Genomic DNA, 24,055 nt, shown 5'->3' with positions numbered 1-24,055 from the left:
CTAAAAGTTGAGGTTTGGGGGCTTGAATTTAAAGACTGAAGAGGTATCTGGTACATAAAGCAATTATTGAGTCTCATTATAGATTTATTCAGATTATTGTTCAGCCTCATTGACTGAACAACCTCTTAAACCTATAGTCTCTAAAGAAAAAGGACGTAAACATCCCCATGCCCCCCATCAGAGTTCTGAGGAGATTACAAAGTTATTATAGCTATGCCTAAAGATGGCCTCTACCTATGTCACCTCTGTCCCAAGTATCCATTTCTTTGGTCCCAGAACACGCAAGAGAAAGAGCAGCTGAAGAAGCCAACAAAAGAGCCAACATATATAACCATATTCACGGCATAGTCAACACTTCTACATCTTGTGACAACCTAGGATAATCACCATCTTTTTCCTTCTAAACTGAAACTGCTGGCTTGGTTCCTCTACTTGATGTGTGGACCTTTTCTTCCCAAGACTTTCTATTCTGTTCCACTTAACTCAGTCTCACCATATCTGTCTTACATTAGTTGCTTACAGGTAGTATAAGAATGAAAGTAAACGATGAATAGAATTAAAATTTTATTTTTATTATTTAATCCTGTTTTACAGTCCAGACTGCACCTACCTCCTGGTCTACCTCCCGACTACTCCTCATCCCATAAGTCACCACCCCTCCAAGAGGATGTCCCCACTCCCAACCCCTTCACTACCAGGCCTCGCTACACCCTGGGACTTCAAGTCTCTTGAGAGTTAGTGCATCTTCTCTTACAGTCCTCTGCTGTCTGTATCAAGGGCCTCATATGCTGGTGTATGCTACCTGGTTGGGAGCTCAGTGTCTGAGAGCTCAGGGATCGAGGTCAGCTGAGAATGCTAGTCTTCTCATGGGGCCTCCCTTCTCCTTAGCTTCTTCCAGCCTTTTCCCAGTTCAACCACATGGGTACCTAGCTTCTGTCCATCGTTGGGTGCTACTATCTCCCTCTGACCCTTTCAGATGTGTGTTAGGCTTCTCATAGGGCAGCCGTGCTAGACTCCTGTCTGCAAGCACACTACAGCATCAGTAATTGTGTCAGGACCTGGGGCCTCCTTTTGAGCTGGATCCCAATTTCGGTCTGTCATTGGACCTTTCTTTCATACTTTTCTCTATTAATGTCACTGCAGTTCCTTCAGACAGGAACAATTCTGGATCAGAGATTTTAACTGTGCGAAGAATGTCCTTTCTCTCCACTGGAGGTGGAATTTACAAGTTCCCCCTCCCCACTGTAGAGTACTCCATCCAATGTATCTCCTTTGAATACTGGTAGTTTCTCACCTCCCAGGTCTCCAGGACATTCTAGAAGGTCCCCCCACCTCCTACCTCCCTAGGTTGCCTGTTTCCATTCTTTTTGCTGGCCATCAGGGATTCAGTACTCTTTGCCCCAATACCTGAGTATTTTCCCTCTTCTCCTCCCTGTCCTTTCTCCCACACAGTTCCTTTTCTCCCTCTGTCTCCCATGACTGTTTCTTCTCCCTCCCAGGTAGGATTGAGACATCCCCACTTGGGTCATTCAGGCTTGTTAACCTTGAGTTTTGTGAATTGTGTCCTGGGTATTCTGCACCTTTATCGCTAAAATCCACTTATTAGTGAGTACATATCATGTATGGCCTTCTGGGTGTGAATTATATCACTAAGGATGATATTTTCTGATTCCATCAGTTTGCTTGCAAAACTCATGATATATTCCTTCTTAATAGCTAAATAGTATTCCATTGCGTAAATGAACCACATTTTCTATATCCATTCTTCCTTTGTGGGACATCTGGGTTGTTTTCAGCTTCTGGCTACCATAAATAAGGCAGCTATGAACATAGTCGAGCATGTGCCCTTGTGGTATGGTGTGTCATCTTTTGGATATATGCCTGATTTCTATAGCTGGGTCTTCAAGTAGATCCATTTCCAATTTTCTGAGGAACCTCCAGATTGATTTCCAGAGTGGCCGTACCAGTTTGCAGTGCCACTGGCAATGAAGAAGTGTTCCTCTTTCTTTTCATCCTTGCCAACTTGGGCTGTTACCTAAATTTTTGATCTTAGCCATTCTGAATGGTATAAGGTAGAATCTCAGAGTTGTTTTAGTTTGCATTTCCCTAATCACTAAGTAGTTTGAACACTTGTTTAAGTGCTTCTCAGCCCTTTGAGATTCCATTATTGTGAATTCTCAGTTTAATTTTATACCCCATTTAAAAAAACTGGGTTTTTTGGTTTTTTGGAAGTTAGCTTCTGTATAATAGACCTCTGCTGGATGTAGGGTTAGTGAAGATTTTCTCCCAATCCGTTGGTTGCCAACATGTCCTATTGAATATCCCCTTTGCCTTACAGAAGCTTTCCAGTTTTGTGAGGTCCCATTTAACACTTCTTGATCTCAAAGCCTGAGCCATTGGAGTTCTGTTTAGGAAATTTCCCCCTGTGCCAATGAGTTCCAGGCCCTTTAGTACTTCCTCTTCTATTAGAGTCAGTGTATCTGGCTTTATGTTGAGATCCTTGATCCACTTGGAATTGAGCTTTGGGCAAGGTGACAAATATGGATCTATTTTTATTTTGCTACATACAGACAGTCAAACCAGCACCATTTATTGAAAATTTGCTTTTTTCCATTGTATATTTTTGACTTCTTTGTCAAAGATCAAGTGTTTGTAAGTGTGTAGTTTTATTTCTCTGTCTTCAATTCTATTCCATTGATCAACCTGTCTGTCTCTGTATCAATATCATGCAGTTTTTATCACTATTGCTCTGTAGTGGAACTTGAGGTCAGGGATGGTGGTTCCCCTAGGAGTTCTTTCATTGTTAAGAATTGTTTTCACTATTCTGGGGGTTTTGTTTTTCCAGATATATTTGAGAATTGCTCTTTCCATATTTTTGAAGAATTGTGTTGGGATTTTGATGTGGATTGTGTTGAATCTGTAGATTGCTTTTTTGTATTATGATAATTCTATCCATGCACAAGCATGGGAGATCTCTTGATTTACCGAGGTCTTTTTCAATTTCTTTCTTGAGAGACTTGAAGTTCTTATACAGATATTTCATTTGTTTGGTTAGAGTTTCCCCAAGTTATTTTATATTATATATTTATATTATCAATTGTTGTGAAGGGTAATGCTTCTCTAATTTCTTTCTCAGCCCATTTACCTTTTGTATAAATGAAGGCTACTGATTTATTTGAGTTAATTTTATATCCAGCCACCTTGCTAAAGTTGTTCAGCTGCAGAAGTCCTCTGATAGAATTTTTAAGCTGCTTATGTGTACTATCATTTATACTTTAACTTCTTTGTCAATTCATATCCCTTTGATCTCCTTTTGTTGTCTTATTACTTTGGTGAGAACTTATGAGTACCATATTGAATAGATATGGGGAAAGTGAACATCCTTGTCTTGTCCCTGATTTTATTGGGATTGCTTCAAGTATCTCTCCATTTACTTTGATATTGGTTATTGGTTTGCTATGTATTGCTTTTATTATGTTTAGGTATTGGCTTTTATTTCTTGCTCTCTCCAATACTTTTAAAATGGAGGGGTGTTGTTTATTGTCTAATGATTTTTCAGCATTTATTGATCATGTAATTTTTTCCTTTGAGTTTGTTTATATAGTGGATTACGTTAATGGATTTTTCAAATGTTGAACCAACCTTGAATCCCTGGAATGAAGCCTACTTGGTTGTAGTGAATGATAGTTTTGATGTATTCTTGGATTCTGTTTGCCAAAAATTTGAGTATTTTTGTATTAATATTCATATATATAATTGGCCTGAAGCTTTCTTTCCTTTTTTTCTTTTCTGTTGTGTCCTTGTGTGATTTAGGTATGAAAGTAATCGTGGCTTCATAGAATGAATTAGGTAGTGTTCCTTAGGTTCCCTTCCGTTTCTCTTTTATGGAATAGTTTGAGGAATATTGGTATTAGGTCTTTTTTGAAGGCCTGGTAGAATTCTGCACTAAAGCTATCTGGCCTTGGGCTGTTTTTGATTGGGAGTGGGGGTTTAATGACTTCGATTTCCTTAAGGGTTATGGTCTGGTTTAGAAAGTTTACCTTCTCTTGATTTAATTTTGGTACATGGCATCTGTCTAAAAAACCATTTATATCATCTAGATTTTTCCAGTTTTGTTGATTTAGGCTTTTGTAGTAGAATCTAATAATTTTTTTTAATTTCCTCTGTTACTGTTTTAATATTTACCTTTTCCAAACTAATACTTTGTGTATCAATATCAGAGATATGAACTTGGATGAGTCAGTAGCCCTTCCTCATTTACAGCTTCCAAGGTGTGATATTATAGATATTATCATGAATAAACTTTATGTTCTTCCCTAACCAAATCCTCCTTAAAAATTCATATCTCGGTAATATAATATAGGGAACAAAAATGAGTGAGTTTCAAGAAACCGAGATGAAAAAAGGGTGAAAATACCAGATTATAATTTACTAAATACTTAAAGTTCAGTTTCAAATTTAAAATGACACATTTTCCTATAGTGTAGCTTTAAATGTATCGACTTTTAGTAAAAATTATGTCTATATTATGTATATGATGGTTTTACCTGCCTGTATATAGACATGCTGCATTCATGCCAGAGGCCCAAAGAAACCTGAGGGAGTGTCATATCTCTGTAACTAGAGACTGTGTGTCTCCATGTGGGTGCTGTGAACTGAACCCAGGTCTGCTGCCAGCCATTGCTGTTAGGTGTTGAGCATCTCTCCAGATCCTGAATGTATAAAACTGAAAGAAGCAGCCACAGTCCTAGAGTAATCTCATCCCTCTGTCTGGGGAAGTGGCACAAAAGTCTAAGTCCAATTTTAGGGAATGATGTTCATTAATTATCTATAAGCTTTGTGGAATTCACAGGGTTAACATGGCGGTGCAGAGGAACATTGTGCTTTTCCATGTTTTCTCCTGTTCATTCTGGTTTCTTTCATCTTTTGTCTCTAAAGACCATCAGTTCTCCAAATCCAAGGAGCCTCCTGGGAAGTGGACTAATATATTACAAACCAACTATAGCCATCAACCTGACTCAGAGTCTGCACTGTATGTTGAAACAGTTCTTTCTAAATAACCTCTGCATCATAGACATTAAAGCAGTGTTCAAGATGAAGAAAAGTCAAATAGGAAAGAAAGAACTACATATATATGAATGGTATTACAGAGTTTAATAATTTGACTTGGCAGAGAAGTAGAGTATTACTTAATATATTATTATTAACAGAAGGACCTTCTTAATTTGCCACAAGACTATTTCAGTTCATTAATTTATGACAGAAATGATTTGGAAAAACATATTCCAAGAAGATTATTGAAGTAAATGGTGTTTAGACAATAACTGGATGAATGAGTCATTTATAGAGAAGTAGAACCTTTAAATAGAAGGTAAAATGTCCAAGAAATTATTATCCAAGTATCTAGGATGCAGAGAATCCTAGGAATTTATTGTGACTTTGTTAGATTTCTGTAAATCTTTTTGTTGTATAAATCTTAGGAATGAGACTGAAAGCAGATTAAATCAAAAGGTAAGAGCCAACCTAAAAATTGGAGGGATACATGGTTCCAGATACTTATGTAGCAGAGAATGACCTTAACTGGTATCAGTGGGTGGGGAGGCCCTTAGTCCTGTGGAGGTTTGATGCCCCAGTGCAGGAGGATGCTAGAGCAATAAGGTGGGGGTGGGTGAGTTGGTGGAGAAGCATCCTCATAGAGGCAAAGGGAAAGGTGATGAGGGAGATGGGATGGGGTAGTGAAGGGATAACTGAGGAGGGGGGATATCATTTGAAATGTAAATGAATAAAATGATTTTTTGAAAAAAAGAATTCTAGCAGAAATAGAGTTAGCAGCTGCTGAGGGGAAACTGGCATCAAGTAAAGTCAGAGATAAGTTTCTGAGTAGCTTGTTCTCCCACAGAAGAAAATGTAAAGTGGTGTTAGGAATGTGAGATTTATGGAACTCAGTAAGGGTTATGCATGCTTTTATAATACATTAAGGTAAACTTTATATTAGATTAAAAATATACTTTTGTCTTTTAATTGACTCTCAAAGAAGGAGCTCCAGGTAAGGAATTTGATTCAGTGACTGAGAATCAGTACAAATGTGTGTGCTGGGAACTTGGTATGAAAGTAATTCTTGTGTTTGTGTTCTAAGAAAAGAGAGAAAGTGTGTATATTTGGATGAGTGCACAGTGGGTGGAATAGGGTAAAGGGAAACTCACCAAAATATATTGTAAAAAAGTTTATTTTCAGTAAAATAAAGATTGTAGAAGATGGGAAGTAGTTGAATAATTGTGTGAGCAGAAATTTAGAGGTGAGTGCAGTCCATGTACCACCCTCTCTACTGCCGCTGCTGCTGCTGCTGCTGCTGCTGCCGCTGCTGCTGGTGATGGTGATGATGATGGTGATGGTGATGGTGATGGTGATGGTGATGGTGATGGTGATGGTGATGGTGATGGTGATGGTGATGGTGATGGTGATGGTGATGATGCGAATGATCCTCCCACAGTAAATGACTGTCTCCAGATTCCACTGGAAGGGAACTTGGGTGACAAAGATGATCTTCTTAGGACATTGATGGTCAAAGCAGACCATATCTAGGTCTGCAAAGACACTTATCCCAGTGGAAATCACTTTTATTTTTTTTTAAATAGATTGCGCATATTGTCTTCATGCAGGTAAAGTAATCAGAAAGAAAATACCTTTTTAATTGCAACAACATGTATTTGCCAAAGATAAATATACTTATTTACATTTTAGCAAAGTTTCCTCTCTATGTTGTATGGCTATATTTCTAGGTGAGCTAATCTTCTTCTCACCATCACAAAACACCATGCATCAGCTTATGTTCTGTGAGTTACCATTAGCTTCATGTGTGTTTGATTCTTCCAGGGACAAAGAGCAGAGTTGATAACAACTCACTCAAAGGACTAGGTCATACACAGGCTTACAGATTAGAAATTGTTTAGTGAAAACTGTAGTAAAACATATTATAACTTGCTAAAGACTGCTATAGACATGTTTTTGCATTAACTTTTTCTATTTATGTATTGCTGTAAGCCTCATCTGCTGTGTGGTAGTATAAAATATGTTTTCCTATTATGATGAAAATATTTTCTAAGGTTTTTGATGTATTTGATAAGCCCCTGATAATTTTTCAACTCCTCCCCCAAAAGTCCTCAGAAAATAATTTGCATTGGTCCTGGGGAGCAAATGATTAAGCACACATACAGACATAAATACTTCCCATTGAAAATATTTGAAAAGATGGGTTAGGAAGACTTCTAGTTAATATTCCAGTTTGACTGGTAGGTGGAAATTAGAACCCAAGAATGGCAGACAACTATGCTAGACACTTCAGAATATAGTCAGGAAAAGAGTCCTAAATAGTTAGTACTGTTCCAGAAAGTAACACTGAATTGCTGGGTCTTTGATCCCCACTCTCACTACAAAAGTTGCATTCCAGAGCTGGAGGAAGGGCCTGTACCTAGCAAGTAAGTTGATTATATTATTTTTGGCTAACTTATAAACAATAATTTGAGCTTATAAACAATAATTTGAGACTATATCAGTGCACAAAAATAAATAATTGTTATATTATTTTTATATTTTCTTTTATAAATAATTTTATATTTTTATAGTAACTTGTCCATCAGGAAATCCTCCTATGGAGTTAATACTGTTAAGGAAAAATTTTGAAACCAAGATCTTCCTGTGCTCCAATCCTAGATCTCTTATGATAAACTTCTGAGTCATCAAAATGAATGCAAGATTAGGTAGATATCTGACCTTCAAGAAATAAGTAGTAGTTAGAAGGCTCAGTGGGGAAAGGTGCCTACTCTTTATATTACATCTCATTACAAAAGAAATGTGGTGACTTAATGCCAACTAATAAGTGATCTGTCTTCCTGTCTTCATCTTCTTTTTAAAAATTGAGTATTTTATGTATTTACATTTCCCCTTTCCCCGTTTCCCCTCTGAACCCCCCCCACATCCCATCTCTCCTCCCCCTGCTTCTATAAGGGTGTTCGCCAGCCACCCAACTAATTCCACCTCCCCACCCTAGAATTCCCCTACACTGGGGTATTGAGCCTTCACAGGACCAAGGGCTTCTCCTATTGATGCCAGACAATGTCAGACTCCATTACATCTTCTAAAAAATAGTACTGAAATAACCAATCGAACTTTATTTTGTTTCTTTCTTCATCCTGTCTTGGCATAGTTTGAGCCTCCTCTGCTGATGAGATATTCATTCTCTTTATACCATGAAGCATCACCAGCCCTGAAGTGGAAGATGAAATAAAGAAGATCCTTTAAATCTTCACAGTGGTCACTTTTGACCTAAAATACATCAAACTTACCTCTGATGGGTTACGAAGCACCTATTTCTATAATTGAATTCTTACATCTGAAGGGTTATGAAGCACTTATTTCTGTAATTGGATTTTTTTTAATTCTTATTAGATCTTTTTGAGTTTCAACAACTGAGCTAGGTTTCCTAAGGATAAAAGTCTCCTACAGTAAGTGAATTCTTGAAATGTTTGCCAATTGGTGTGTTTACATTCTATGTTTATGCTTATAACTCTTCTATTAACTGCCAGTGTAACAGCAAATGGAATATTTGTAATAAGATTAAATTACATGATCATATCAGGAAAAAAATGAAGTAAATGCAACATTTTCCTTTGTGAACGCAGATCCTATGCCTCCGAATGTAGATCTTGTGCCACTAAAGGTTGAATTTTTTTCCTGAGGGTTTACAAAGGTTTTGAGAACAGTGTGAGCTTCATAGTGAGTTGTATAAAGTGGTTATAATAGATTGTCCAAGGAAGGCATTTAAAATTAACCTAGCACTCATATTTTCTGTCTGTTGGGCATTTTCCTGGTTACCACATTATTAAGCTTGCACTTACAACATCCCTAGTTCTTCTCTTTTTTAAACATCCCTAGTTTAACATGGCAGGCAATGCTTCACATCAAATTGCATCTTTCTTCCTGGTCGGTATACCTGGTCTGGAAAACTTTCACTGCTGGATTGGCATCCCTGTCTGTCTCCTGTTTGTCCTGACCCTGCTGGGGAACAGCATAATCATTGCTACTGTCAAGCTGGAGTCAAGTCTCCACCAGCCTATGTATTTCTTCCTTTGCATCCTGGCAATGAATGACATGTGTCTTACCTGTTCTACAGCTCTGAAGATGCTCAACATCTTCTGGTTTGATGCACATTGGATTGATTTTGATGCCTGTCTAACACAAATGTTTTTTATACACACATTGTGTATCATGGAGTCAGCCATCCTAGTTGCCATGGCATTCGATCGCTTTGTGGCCATCTGCATCCCACTGCGTTATGCATCAATCCTGACAACACCCATGGTGATTAAAATCGGTCTAGTTGGCCTAAGCAGAGCTATTCTTTTGATTATGCCATGTCCGCTTCTCGTTAAAAGGCTGCTGTACTATACTAAATATGTCATCCATCATGCCTATTGTGAGCACATGGCTGTGGTAAAAATGGCTAGTGGTAACACTCAGGTGAACAGAATATATGGAATCTTGGTGGCCCTTTCAGTGACAGTATTTGACCTTGGACTTATAGCCACATCCTACATAAAAATTCTCCAGGCAGTATTTCAGCTCTCTTCCCAGAGTGCCCGCTCTAAAGCCTTGGGCACTTGTGTTGCCCATATGTGCACCATTCTTGCCTTCTACACACCTGCATTGTTCAGTTTCCTAACTCATCGCTTTGGCAAGAATGTGCCTCCAAGTATCCATATAATTTTTGCAATCCTTTACCTGCTAGTCTCCCCCACAGTCAATCCCTTGGTGTATGGTGTTAAGACCAAACAGATTCGTGACCGAGTGGTAAGTCTTTTCTTTTTTTCTCAAAAACAAAAATTTTGAATAATAAAACATTTTGATGCAACTTTTGTTGGAGGAATGTGGTTTTCATAGTAGTGGTGTACTAGTCTTATTTGCCACTTTCCCCTCAAAATGCTATTTAATAAAAGATATATTACACATGTATATTTCTGTGTTTATCTTCAATATTTAATTTTATCAAAATCACTGATAAAATTATTTGATATTTCATTGGGAATTTTCAAATTTCACTGTTCTGGTTTCTCTTTGAGACAGGGTCTTGCTATGTATGCATGAGTGTCATTTGACTTGCAGAGATCCAATTGCCTCTGCTTTCCAAGTTTTGGGACCCAAGGTGTGTGATAGTATGCCTAGCTACATTTATCCATTGCTATCTATCTTCTTGTCTATATTGCTATGTCTATAATATAGATGAATGTATATTTATCAGCATATTTTAAAGTAAAATAAACATGGTGATGATGATTTTATTGTAGTAAATCTGTAAAATACTATTAATAACTTTATGAAAGTATAAAAAAACCCCTAAAATTCAACAACCTTCTCCGTTCATCAAAGAAATGAAGTTACATGGGAAGTTGCTGCTCCAAAATATAGGGAGAGGAAATAGAATCATTGTCAGTATGAATTGAGCGGAAATAGAATTCTGGTCTTAGAAGAAGTTACAGAACAATGCTTCTGAGATGTGGAAATTAACATAGGTCAAAGAGACAAATTTATGTGAAGTCAGTCAGAAAGGAACACAGCTAAAATATTGACTTCATTTTTTATTATGTAATGTATGTTGCACTACTCAAAGAACTAGTGATATTGAGGCAGTATGTAGATATCAATATGATGAGCTAGCAAAGGAAAGGCATGCCTTGTGATAAATTTTGATGCATTGATTTTATAGAGAGATACAAATGAAGGCACAGCCATTAAATTGAAATTTTATTTATTAATGATAAATGGATGAGCATATTTGTGGAAGAAATTTAGTTCAAATACAGAAATTTGTGTTATAAAATAGACACTAAATATTTTGTTTTATTTTTTAATACACATGAATATGTATGTATACATATTCATATACATTCTTTTCTTGCTCTATTGCTCTGGCTAAGAACTCAAGCACTATATTCTATATTATATAAAAGTGAGACAGTAAACATCTTTCCTACAGTTATGATTTTAGAAGAAATAATTTAATTTTTGCCTTTTCCATTAATTGTAGTATTTGCAACTTTTACTATACATATCTTTTCCTATGTTAACATAAGATCCTTCAGCTCATAGTTTCAACAGGGCTTTTTTCATGAAATAGTTTGAGTTGTGTTAAAATATTTTTTCACCTTTCGATATGAAATTATGTTTAATTTATCTTCATTTTGCTTTGAGAATTTCACACTTACATACATTGATGTGAGCTTCTCTTCCTCTTGTATGGAATAGTTTGAGGAACACTGGTGTTACTCTGGTTTTAATTTTTCTTGAAGGGTCTAGTAGATTCCAGCTCTGGATTCAGTTTGCAGTAGGTTTTCTTTATTTTAGAACTCTTCATCACTGCTTGACTTTGGTAGGTTACCCATGTTTGAAAATTTATGTATACCTTTGTATTTTCTAATTTAATTGAACACAATTTTCATACATTCACCAATGATCCTATGGATTTCATTTTGTATCTCCTGATACTTCCCTTTCAAACTTTATGTTATTAACTTGTATTTTATCTGTTTAAAGTTACTTTTGCTAAGTGATTTTTATTTTTTTCTTTACAATTAACATACTATTTGTTTTATTAATTCTTGGCATCATTCTCTTAATGTACAATTCATTAATTTCCATTATATTTTTATTTTTCATTTTCATTAATCTATTTATTCACGGATTGTACCCTCCTCCCTTCTATCCTCCTACTCCCACATTCCTACCTGCTTTCCTGTTTCCCTCTTCCCTTCTCAGAGTACCAACCCACCCTGTCACATGAAGTCATAAAGTTGCATCAGGGCTAAGCACATCTCTCCTACTGAAGCTAGGCAAGGCAACCAGCTACAGAAAAGGGCTGCAAAGGCAGGCAACAGAGTTCCCGAGATGGCTCCTTCTCCAATTGTTAGGGTACCCACATGAAGATCGAACTGGATATCTGCGACATATATGTAGAATGCTTAGGTCCAGACCATGTATGCTCTTTGGTTAGTCGTTCAGTCTCTGTGAGCCCCCATGAGTTCAAGTTTGTTGGCTCTGTAGGTCTTCTTGTGGTGTCCTTTAACCTCCCTGCTTTCTTAATTTGTCCGTTGATTCTTCCACAAGACTACTTGAACTCTGCCTAATGTTTGGCTGTGGGCCTCTGCATTTGTTTTCATCAACTCCTAGGTAAATCCTGTCAGAGCACAGTTATGATAGTCTCTGTCTACAGGCATAGCAGAGTATCATTAGTAGTGTCAGGGGTCGGCTCTCTCCAATGGGATGGGTCTCAAGTTGGGCCAGTGATTGGTTGGCCATTTCCTCAAAGTCTGCCCCATTGTTATCCATGCACATCTTATTGGCAGGGCATATTTTTGGTTGAAGGTTTTCTGGGTAGGTTGGTGTCCCTCTCCTTCTACTGGAAGTTCCGCCTTTCTATATAGGAGGAGGCCACTCCAGACTTCATAGCATCTGCTGCTAAGAGTTTCAACTAGGGTCACATCCGTATCCTCTCAGGAGCCTCTGCCATCCCAGGTCTCCAGCTTGTCCCAGATCCTTCTCTCTCCCTGTTCTTAGTCTTCTCATCCCAACCCCCTTTCACCTCATCATCTCCTCTCCCATCTAGTACCCTCTTCCCATCCACTTCCAAGGTCTATTTAATTTCCCCTTCTAAATTCAATTCAAACATCCTCCCTTGAGTCATCTTCATAACTTAGCTTCTTGATCTGTGTATTATATCATGGTCATCTGTACTTAAAGTAGGTACATACCCTCTGTGTCTTTCTGGCTCTAGGTACCTTACTCAGGATGATATCTTTTCTGTTCCATTGATTTACCTACAAAATTAAATATATCTTTGTTTTTAGTGGTATAGTATTTGATTCTTTAATTTACCCCATTTTTATCCATTATTTTCAATTGAGGGATAGCTGAGTTGTTTCCAGTTTCTGGCCATTGCAAATAAAGCTGCTGTGGAGATAGTTGAGCAAGTGTCCTTGTGGTACAGTGGAACATCATTTGGGTATATGTTCAGGAGTGGTATACGTGAGTCTTGAGGTAGAACTATTCCTAATTTTCTGAGAAAACACCACATCAATTTCCAAATAGTTGTATAAGTTTTCACTCCAAGCAGCAATGAAGGAGTATTCCCCTTGCTCCACATCCTTGCCAGCATGTACTGTCACTTGAAAATTTAGTCTTGTCCATTCTGACAGATATTAAGACAGAATCTCAGAGCCATTTGATTTGCATTTCCCTGATGACTAAGAACAATGAACATTTCTTTTTTTTTCTTTTTTTTCATCTTTATTAACTTGAGTATTTCTTATTTACATTTCAAATGTTATTCCTCTTCCGGGTTTCTGGGCCAACATCCCCCTAACCCCTCCCCCTCCCCTTCTGTATGGGTGTTCCCCTCCCCATCCTCACCCCATTACCACCCTCCCCCAACAGTTCACTGGGGGTTCAGTCTTGGCAGGCCCAAGGGCTTCCCCTTCCACTGGTGCTCTTACTAGGCTATTCATTGCTACCTATGAGGTTGGAGCCCAGGGTCAGTCCATGTATAGTCTAAGACTTTTTCTTGATATCATCGTAGGGTAAACACAGCCAAAGTCTGTTTTGACTTCTGTGTGGCAAAACAAAGCTCCTCTCAGTCTGCTGCAGACTTTCTCTGGAACTACTTTAGGGGCTCCCCTGCCCTCTAACCTGGGGCATTTTGACCACAGGGGCAGGAACTGACTGCTGTGGGGATAGTACTAAAGATATCATTAATAAGAGACCAATAACTGAAGGCAGCAACTGGAAATTTTTCAGGGTCAAAAGTCTTATAATCATCTTTAAAACAATCACTAACTCTGCACTATCCTTTTGCGTCAATTGTTCCCTTCTGGGGGATTGTTGGAAAAATATTTCCTGCAAAATCTAAGAATTTCTTTAAATCTTTTTTCTTAACTCTATTCCTCATGTCTTGAACGACTCCTTTGTGTCCTATCACAAAAGGTGACTGTAGAATGCTTGTCCCATCACTCACCACTGAGATCTGCATCGTATGGGAGAAACTCACCAACTGGCTGAACCAAGGACACAAAGAGAAGATTTTGATTGTAGATATGAGGGATTGGACAGCCAGAAGCATCTGGAAAGTACAGATATGGCCAGCAGAATAGACTAGGCTGTAAGAGGAGAGGAAGAGGAGGGAAGGGCAAGAGCAGAAGAAAGGAGGGAGGTAAAAAAGAGAAAAGAGAGTCCATGGTTAGAATAACTGGATTACATAGGGAAGATCAGCTGACGGAAGGGAGTGAAGCTCAGGAGCTACAGAAATTTGAAGTAGGGTCCTGAAAGAGAAGTGCTGAGAAGAGCCAGGATGCTCTGATGGGTATTTGCAATGCTGGGAGGTGCTGGAAGAAACAACCAGTCAGCCAGCATCCCCTTTGATATGTTAATAGGTCTCTCAGTTAGCCATTTGTCCTGGATTCCTTCAGGACCCAACATCATAAGATACATGAATTCCAGCCTGATTTCCATACTCTAGTCTTTCTGTTTTTTTTTCAACTGTCAAGTGAATATGCAGAGAATTCTATTTTCTTAAATATTCAATTCATCATCAGCAGAGGTTGGTTTTATGCATCCCACCCAAAAAAAATCGTTTTTATCTTTTTTAAATTTTTTACTTCAGTGATTACCAACTAAGAACACTGAAGCAAACATGAGAGACAGTAAGACATTACTTATTAAGTGACACTTATATGGAAAAAGGGGTTTGACACTAAGTTACAATATTTTATATACTTGGAGATCTATTCAAATTACAAACGTGCACACAAATATTGATATAACATAGTTTGACTGCAGTTTGGAAGACAATGGATGTTGAAGAACAAAACAAAGCTCAAAAGGAAAACAAAAGGTTTGCATCTTGGGAGAAATGACAACAATACTAAAGATAGGACCTAGTGGTTAAGAGCAGTGGCTGCTCTTGTAGAGGCTTTGTGCTCAAGTTGCAGCACAGGTATTGTGGCTATCAGCAGTTTGTAATTTTGGTTTCAGAGGCTCTGATATGACAATGTGACACAATGAAATCATAATCATGGAAGTATTTGAATTTGAGGACCCCCTATTTTATCTGTGAACTAATAATGTAATGTTTGCTTTCATTCTTATTTATTTTACCTTTATATGAAATCTTTGTGCAAAACTAGCCTGTTGACTGCTGATCAGATTTACTCACATTGTGCCTTACCCTAAACACCTAAAAAGGTCTAATTATATATTAATTTTTGTAATATGAAGGTCTGCCATAAGCTACATCACATATGATCTTGAAAAGAGGAGAGTACAATTAAATATAAATGCATATTTTCAAAAATTATCATCAAATTAATTAATACTCATTTGTTGGGTATAGTTTTAAAAACATGCTACTGCCGGTGCCTGGGAGCTGCTGTGCTACCAGCTCACTCCTGGCTCCCTTTTGTTTCACCTGGCTGCCAGCACAGACCATGCTTCTCTAACCTAACTGCTTTGACCTGCTTGGCTCCCACATCTGCTGCTGACCCTAGATTAAACAGGCAAAGGACACACAGACAGCTTTATTATTTTAGAACTTGCCAGCTAGGCACAATTGCTGGTTGCAGAATCTCCTGCCTGGAAAGGCATATCCCTTATCAATTATCATCTCTCTTTCTCCTCCTGAGCTAAATTTAGTTGCCTGAATCAGCTAGCCCTCATGAACCTCCTTGGCAGGCCCTAGCTGGCTCAAGACCTTACACAAATGCTGCTTTCTACTAGTCCCTTTGTCTTTTCTGCATCTTCTTTTCTTCTTGGGACCCAGAAGTTCCACCTCTACCTTCTGTCCGGTAATTGCTCCTGGTCTTCTTTATGGACAAACCTAAGAAACAATTAAGGAGTTAGACCTTAGCATAGGCACCTCCCCGTATCCTCATTTCACAAGAATACAACTAATGAGCTACATTTAATCCTAATAGTGATTCTGAGTGTGATTAAAAAATTGAAACCAAGAGATAAGTACATTCCAGTGAACTACATGCATAGTGTTATCAATACCATTTTATACTTTTTAGAAGAACTTAAAATGTTTAACATGTATAGTTACTATTTTGGAAAGTGTTCATATTAAGAGTTTAATTTGTAAATAAACATAACTGTCTTTTATGATAAATTAAGATTGAACATGATTAGATTTGTTTCAACTACACCTATAACAGAAATAGATTGAGTTAACTAGGATGTAGTCAAAGTTTTACCATGCTGTGAGAACAAATTTGAACTAAAATTTGGTTATCTGTTCAGAGGCAACTAAATTTAACACTCATTAGGAGCAAGAGTTTGGAGTTGTCAAGGGAGCTCAGTTAAATGCTTACTGCTCAACCAGGAATTCAATAACTAGAAAAACTGGACACAGAGGCACGTATTTTAGACAAGAAAGGTAAGTGAAGACGTCCCTGCAAGGGCAAGCTGATTGTGAACCCGAGCCATAAGAGGCCACTCAAGATAAATGCATAATACCAGCAACAACCACCAAGGTAACAAGGTGGACTGTATCTTGACTTGTTTTTTACATGTTCTTACACACACACACACACACACACACACACACACACACACACACACACACAGAGAGAGAGAGAGAGAGAGAGAGAGAGAGAGAGAGAGAGAAATAGAGAGTGAGAGTGCAAAATCAAAGAGGTTTGAGTGAGATTTGCTGTTTGAAACGAAAGTAAATAAATAAAAAAATAAAGAATAATTACAATACAAAATTTTGGACACTTGGTCACGAATTTGTTTGGTCTTCACACCATAAACAATAGCATTGAGCAAAGGCGGGACAAGTAGGTAAAGGTTGGACAGGAGAATGTGAATGTAGGATGGGATGTGAAAGCCAAACCTATGTGTAAAGAAGGAGAAGAAGGCCAGAAGGTAAAACTCCAAGAAGACACAAATGTGGGCGACGCACGTGTTAAAGGCTTTGAGTCTTGCTTCCTTTTGAGGGAGCCTGAAGACAGTTATAAATATTCTAATGTAGGAGAGTGTGATGAAAATGATGTCCAGTCCAAGGATACTGAAGGCCACAAACAGACCATAGATCTTGTTGACACGGATATCTTCTGCTGCCAGCTTCACAATGGCCATGTGCTCACAGTATGAGTGCAACACAACAGTGGTCCAGTAGAGTCTCAACCTGCATTTGATGAGAATGAGACATGGAGCTACAAACAGGGCTGCTCTGAGTGTGACTCCAACTGCTATCTGAGTGAGGAGTCTCTGGGTAAAGACGGATGCATGTCTTAGAGGATCACAGATGGCCACATAGCGGTCCATGGCCATGGCAAACAAGATGCCGGACTCAATACATTGGAATGTGTGTATCAGCCACATCTGTAAGAGGCAGGCATCAAAGTATATGGTTGGAAGGTGAAACCAGAATATCCCTAGCATTTTCGGTAAGATGCACGTACTGAGAGCAATGTCTGTTGCGCCAAGCATTGCTAGGAAGAGGTACATGGGCTCATGGAGGCTTCGCTCAACTTTGATGACAACTAGAAGCAGAGAATTCCCCAAAAGTGCAATGATGTACATGACACAGAAGGGAATCCCAATCCAGAACTGCACAGACTCCAAACCTGGGATCCCAGTCAGAGTCAGCACTGAAGGCCTGAAGATGGTGTTGTTGGGATGAGGCATGCTGCCTCAGCCTGCAGGCATATGGCTTCTCAACTAGACTGGAGCTGGTGCTGGGGATGCTCCTTCTGTGCTCTGCTCTCACCTAAATTCACACAATCAGAGACGGAATGGGATTTCATATGGCATTTTTCAGATACAGAATTTTACTGATAAGACTCTTATGTAGAACTGAGAATGTCTATATATCTCTTCTATGTGTGAATATTTTATTTCTTCTCTTTCTGTGTCTATCTCAATCTATCTCATCACAGACATACACCATAAATATACACAGCAGACAGAAAAACTTTCCAAATAAAAAAGCTTTTGCATATAATTTATAAAGAAGACATATTTCTGAATACTTTTGAGAAATATTCAGTTGAAAGTGCGATTTTTTTCCTTAGGATAGTTTATGTATGTGTGTGTATACATTCTTTGTTTTATTTACATATGCACATGTTCTTTTTAAGTACTTGTCAGGAAATATTTATGTACTTAATAAAGGTGTCAGAAAATGAGCAATGAAGTATGTGTTTACTATTCCAATAGAATATATATATATATTGAATGAGATACACTTATGTGATAAAATATACATTTTCATAGGTTTCCTATTAATGCAATAGTTATGTTCAGCCTCCAATCTAATATGCTTTTCAATATAGTGAGGGAAATTGTCTTTAAATTCTAACCTAGATCAACTTGAAAAACCATGTAGGGTAATATCTTTTTGGATGAAATGATATCATAATTGAGTAAGAGAAGGAAGAAATGTAATTAAAATTCAATATCAAAACAAACAAAATTTTAATTGTAAAATATTAATATTACAGGTGTCATTACTTCTATCAAGGTTACATAATTTTAGAGTTTGGAGAATTTATCTTTTAATTCTGTACCATATTCAAAATAAAACATGTATTCTGACTCTTGTGCATTCCTTTTGTATTTTACCTAACATATTAGTTTCTTATTTAAGTCCCAGCTCAAATGTCTTTGTGAATTCATCTAGTTTTCAGTCAGAAGTTAAATTTTGTCTTATCTAAATTCCAGGTAAAATCTCTATGAATTCTTCTACTTTTAATTAGAAGTTAAATTATTAAGAAGTTAGTATTCCTCTGTTTTCTCATTGAGGGAATATTTAATGATTCTAATCTTTTCGAAACCTCTAAATAAACTGAAATATACTTTTCCCTCAATTGGTTAAGTTTTGGAATAATGTTAATTTTTGTACACATCACATTATTGCCAGTTGAGCACATGCAGGGAGGACTGGAGGCTAGGATTAGGAAAAGGAAAGAACCAATCTCAAAAGTGCTAAAATTCTTGGTTTCCTTTTGTGTAAGCATTGTGGGTTTTTACTACCACTTGCTGCTCCTCTAATGACCAAAAGTGACTTACATACCTGTATCCGTAATGTGTACAAGAAAAGATGCGAGAAATATTTTCTAGACCGAGAAAAATCAGCATTTCCTGTTAACACTCTGCACATCTCTGGAAAATGCTATGGAAATCTTTCCTTCCTTTACCTACTGTCTAGTGTGAGCTGAACTATAATTAGAAGTCACCTCATATGTGCTGGTGCAATTCCCATAGTGTTTTCACACATTACCTTAATGTTTCTTTTGGAAGTTCAGACGTTCACGTGGGAACACAACCATGTTTAATTTTCCAATCTCTTCATATGAGTTCACATATTAAAGACATTGTAGCTTTTCACAGTCAATGAAAGGACATGATTCATTTTTAGCATCCACTCAAAGAGTATGGTGCAATTCTCATGGGATGGATGAGTGACCAAATAATCTTTTCTATAACCCCCAATTTTACTGGATCTCTTTCTTAGTACTTACACAGATCTTACACATATGAAGTGATACAGTGGTTTATAGGTACTCTTCTCTCAAAAAAAAGAAAGAGAGGTGGGGAGGGAGTACTTTTGTAGTTTAAATGAATCTCACTGTTTAATACATAAGTACCAGGTACAGCCAGGTCCAACTCTAATACCACAGTGCCAATGCACTCAGGAAATCTCAATTTAACTTTACAAAGCAGAGAATGACTTTAACAACAGCTGTCTAAATATCACTGAGACAGAGCAAGCCTTTTTACTTTTCTCAAACTTACTACCAATCACTTCTAGAAAACATCTCCAGTAGTTGTGGGCTTTGGCTGACAGACTGGCAACCCCACTCAATGATCTTTTCCATATGGTCTGGCTCATGTCATAGAATCATTTTTCACTGCATAAGTAACCAATACGTGTTATTTTCACAATAGCATTTTCTTGAATTTCAATCTTCATATTTTTCATGAAAACTATATTATGATATTCTGAGGTATAAAAGATGGGGTAATACAAAGACTATACACGGACTGTCCCTGGGCTCCAACCTCATAGGTAGCAATGGATAGCCTAGTAAGAGCAACAGTGGAAGGGGAAGCCCTTGTTCCTGCCAAGACTGAACCCCCAGTGAACATGATTGTTGCAGGGAGGGCGGTAATGGCGGGAGGATGGGGAGGGGAACACTCATAGAGAATGGGAGGGGGAGGGTTTAGGGGGGATGTTGGCCCAGAAACCAGGAAGGGGAATAAAAATTGAAATGCAAATAAGAAATACTCAAGTTAATAAAGATGGAAAAAAAGATGGGGTAATAGAGCATGTAATGTTTTACATTAGAAAAGGGTTTTAATATATAAATAGTTCATTCTAATTTCTAAAGGAATATTTTTCACAAATTGAATTATTATTGACACCTATTTAAAACTAATAAATTAAGAAAAAAGCTAATGGACTATGAAGACAAATCTCTATATCCATCACAATGTTTTTAAAGGCAAAGCCTTAACGAATATGTAATTAACATATATTTATTTTTTCTTTATTTATGATAGCCAAAGGGATCTTGTCAACTCTATACATTCAGAAACAAATATACACCTTATTATCCATTCTTTGGTCTTGTTTCCTTTAAAATGACAATAAACTTCCTGAGTTTGGAACTCATGGATATTGCAACTTTCCAAAGCTTTCCCATGACTATGGATGAAAGTCTTCACTAAGCCCTCTAAACAAGAAATTAACAGAGTATGTGAAGCTGCTCAATTGTTGAAAGAAAGAGTGGCTAAATGGGGGAAGAATCTTTAATGTTTTCCATTCTTGTTAATATTAAATACAATTTTATTGTTAAGTATAATTACTGATACCAACTGAAGAAACAAGCCGCTGATATTTTTTAGATTGAGATTTTGGGTGGAATGAGAACACTGTAATAAAGGGAGAACAGCTTTAAAATTAAAGAATGAATGCAATCATAAAAGTTGAAGATTGGCTTTCCTCTATTTTGATAAACTATTGTATTTCTTAAAGGTACAAAGTATCAAATAGAAAATGTGACTGTTCTTTTTTTAAAAAATATTTTTGTTAATTTTTTGAGACTCTCATACATTGTATTTTGGTCATATATATTCACCTCCTCCATCCTCTCCAGTTAGATATATCACCATTATTTCATACCCATTCAACTTTGTGCCTTCGTTTTTTTCATCTATAAAAAGTCATCTATTCCCTTTAGTTCTGACCATTTCTCATAGGTAGGTGGCCATCCATGCGATGGGAAAAATCAACAAAACAAACAAACAAACATACAAAAACAACATTCTCCTTTTTTCAGTATTAAGTTTTTCTTACTTTATTTATTTACATTATATCCAGACTGCAGCTTTACCTCCATTCACTTTTCCAGGTCCCACACTCTTCCTTCCCATCTCCTATATCCTCTTTCCTTTCTGTTCAGAGAAGATGGGGCCTCCCATGGTTATCAACCGTTTTGGGTATATTAAGTTGCAGTAGACTAGACTTATCTTCTCTTATTGAGGCTCCACCAGGCAGCCCAATTAGGGAAAAGGCACCGAAAGGCAGGCAGTAGAGTCAGAGATAGCCCTTGTTCTTGCTGTTAGGTGACCCACATGAAGGACGAGGTGAACAATTATTGTATATGTTTAGGGTACCTAGCTCTATACTATGAATATTTACTGGTTGGTGGTTCAATTTCTGTGAGTCACTATAGGCCCAGGTTAGTTAATTCTGTAGGTTTTCTTGTGATGCTCTTGACCTCTGGCTCCTTCAATCATCTTCCTTATCCCTCTTCCTAAAGATTCCCTGAGCTTCACCTAATTTTTGTCTGTGGGTCTCTGCATCTCTTTCTAACCACTGTTGATCAAGTTCTCTCAGGTGACAGTTATGGTATAATTCTGTCTACAATAAAGTACAATAGTGTTAATAGTGTCAGGCCTTGTTTCTTTCTCATGGCATGGATTGGGCCATTCATTGGCTGGTCATTGCCTCAATCTCTTGCACAACTTGGATGTAGGACAAATTGTGAGTTGAAGGTTTTGTGGCTTGTTTGGAAATCTTGCCTGGTTATAGGAGGTGGCCATTTCATATTCCATGTCCCCTATTGTAAGTAGTCTTAGCTACTGTCATCCTCATAGATACTTGGGAGTTTCCATTGTCCTACATCTCTGGAACATCCCAGATGACCCTACCCCATTGATTTCAGTTTTCTCTCCCAGTTCCTTCTCTTTCTCCATCCTTCCAAGACTTGAATCCTCCTGCTCCCTCCCCATGCTCTCTCCAACACTTTCCCTCCTTTCGTCTACCCCCAATGTCTATTTGATTTCCCCTTCTACCAGAGACTTAAACATCCTATCTTGAGCCCTCAATGTTACTTAGCTTCTTTGGGTCTGTGCATTGCAATATGGCTGTCCTGTACTCTATGGCTAATATCCACTTATAAGTACTCAACATAAGTACATATCATGTTTGCTCTCCTGATCTGTATTACCTCACTCAAGATGATTTTTATCTATCACTCTATTAAAAACTCAAGTCACTGTGGACCAAAGACCTCAACATAAAACCAGCACATTAAATTGGATACAACAGAAAGTGCGGAATAGCTTTGACTTCATTGGTACAGGGGACAATGTCCCACACTAACAGCTCAGATACTAAGATCAACAATTAATAAATGGGAACACACGAAACTGAAAAAATTTTGTAAGGCAAAGGACACCATCAATAGCACAAAACGGCAGTCAACAAAATTGGAAAAGATATTTACCAATCCTACATCTGACAGAGGGCTACTATCCAAAAATATATAAAGAACAAAGAAATTAAACACCAGCAAACCACATAAGCCAATTCAAAATGAGGTTACCCTGAAGTGACCCCAAAAGTTCCACCAGAGAACCACTAAGCCTGATAAACAACTTCAGCAATGTGACTGGATATAAAATTAACTCACACAAATCAGTAGTCTTCCTCTACTCAAAGGATAAACAGGCTGAGAAAGAAATTAGGGAAATGACACCCTTCACAACAGTCCCAAATAATATAAAATACTTCAGTGTGACTCTAACCAAGCAAGTGAAATATCTGTATAAAAAAAATCAAGTCTCTGGTGAAAGAAATTGAAGAAGATCTCAGAGGATGGAAAGACCTCAATGATCATGGATTGGCAGGATTAATATAGTAAGAATGGCCATTTTGCCAAAAGCAATCTACAGATTCAATGCAATCCCCATCAAAATTCAAACTCAATTCTTCATAGAGTTAGAAAGAGCAATTTGCAAATTCATTTGTGAAAACAAAAACACAGCATAGTGAAAAATATCCTCAATGATAAAAGTACTTCTAGGAGAATCACCATTCCTGACCTCAAGCAGTATTACAGAGCAATAGTGATAAAACAGTATGATATTGGTACAGAGACATGCAGGTAGATAAGTGGAATAGAATTGAAGACCCAGAAATGAACCTACACAACTGTCGTCACTTGATCTTTGACAAAGGAGCTAAAACCATCCAATGGAGTAAAGATAGTAGTTTCAACAAATGGTTCTGGTTCAACTGGAGGTCAGCGTGTAGAAGAATGCAAATTGATCCATTCTCATTGCCCTGTATAAAGCTTAAGTCCAAGTGGATCAAGGACGTCCACATCAAACCAGATACACTCAAAGTAATAGAAGAAAAAGTGGGGAAGAGTCTCAATCACATGGGCACTGGGGAAAATTTCCTGGACAAAACATGAATGGCTTATGCTCCTTGATCAAGAATTGACAAATGAGATCTCGTGAAACTGCAATGCTTCTGTAAGGCAAAGAACAATGTCATTAGGCCAAAACGGCAACCAACAGATTGGGCAAAGATCTTTACCAATCCCATATCTGATAGAGGGCTAATTTTCAAAATATAAAAAGAACTCAACAAGTTAAACTCCAAAGAGCCAAATAACCCTATTGAAAAAGGAGGTACAGAACTGAAGAATGAATACTC

General features: G+C 37.6%; 2 protein-coding genes across 2 annotated transcripts; one reads left to right on the top strand and one right to left on the bottom strand.

Annotated features, from left to right (window-relative positions):
- The first annotated feature begins 8,937 nt into the window (after positions 1-8,937).
- On the top strand, positions 8,938-9,885 carry Or52ae9 (olfactory receptor family 52 subfamily AE member 9). Its single transcript, NM_001000157.1, has one exon. It carries the CDS (start codon positions 8,938-8,940, stop codon positions 9,883-9,885), a length of 948 nt encoding a protein of 315 aa, NP_001000157.1.
- Positions 9,886-15,812: 5,927 nt separating this feature from the next.
- Positions 15,813-17,730, bottom strand: Or52a20l1 (olfactory receptor family 52 subfamily A member 20 like 1). The gene is made up of 2 exons (XM_006229925.1): positions 16,752-17,730; positions 15,813-15,916 (listed from the first exon to the last, which is right to left on the bottom strand). Exons 1-2 carry the CDS (start codon positions 17,728-17,730, stop codon positions 15,813-15,815), a joined length of 1,083 nt encoding a protein of 360 aa, XP_006229987.1.
- Positions 17,731-24,055: the final 6,325 nt, after the last annotated feature.

Source organism: Rattus norvegicus, chromosome 1 (genome assembly GCF_036323735.1).
Source record: "Rattus norvegicus strain BN/NHsdMcwi chromosome 1, GRCr8, whole genome shotgun sequence".
NCBI lineage: Eukaryota > Metazoa > Chordata > Mammalia > Rodentia > Muridae > Rattus > Rattus norvegicus.
This window is presented reverse-complemented; position numbering and strand designations above follow the sequence as displayed.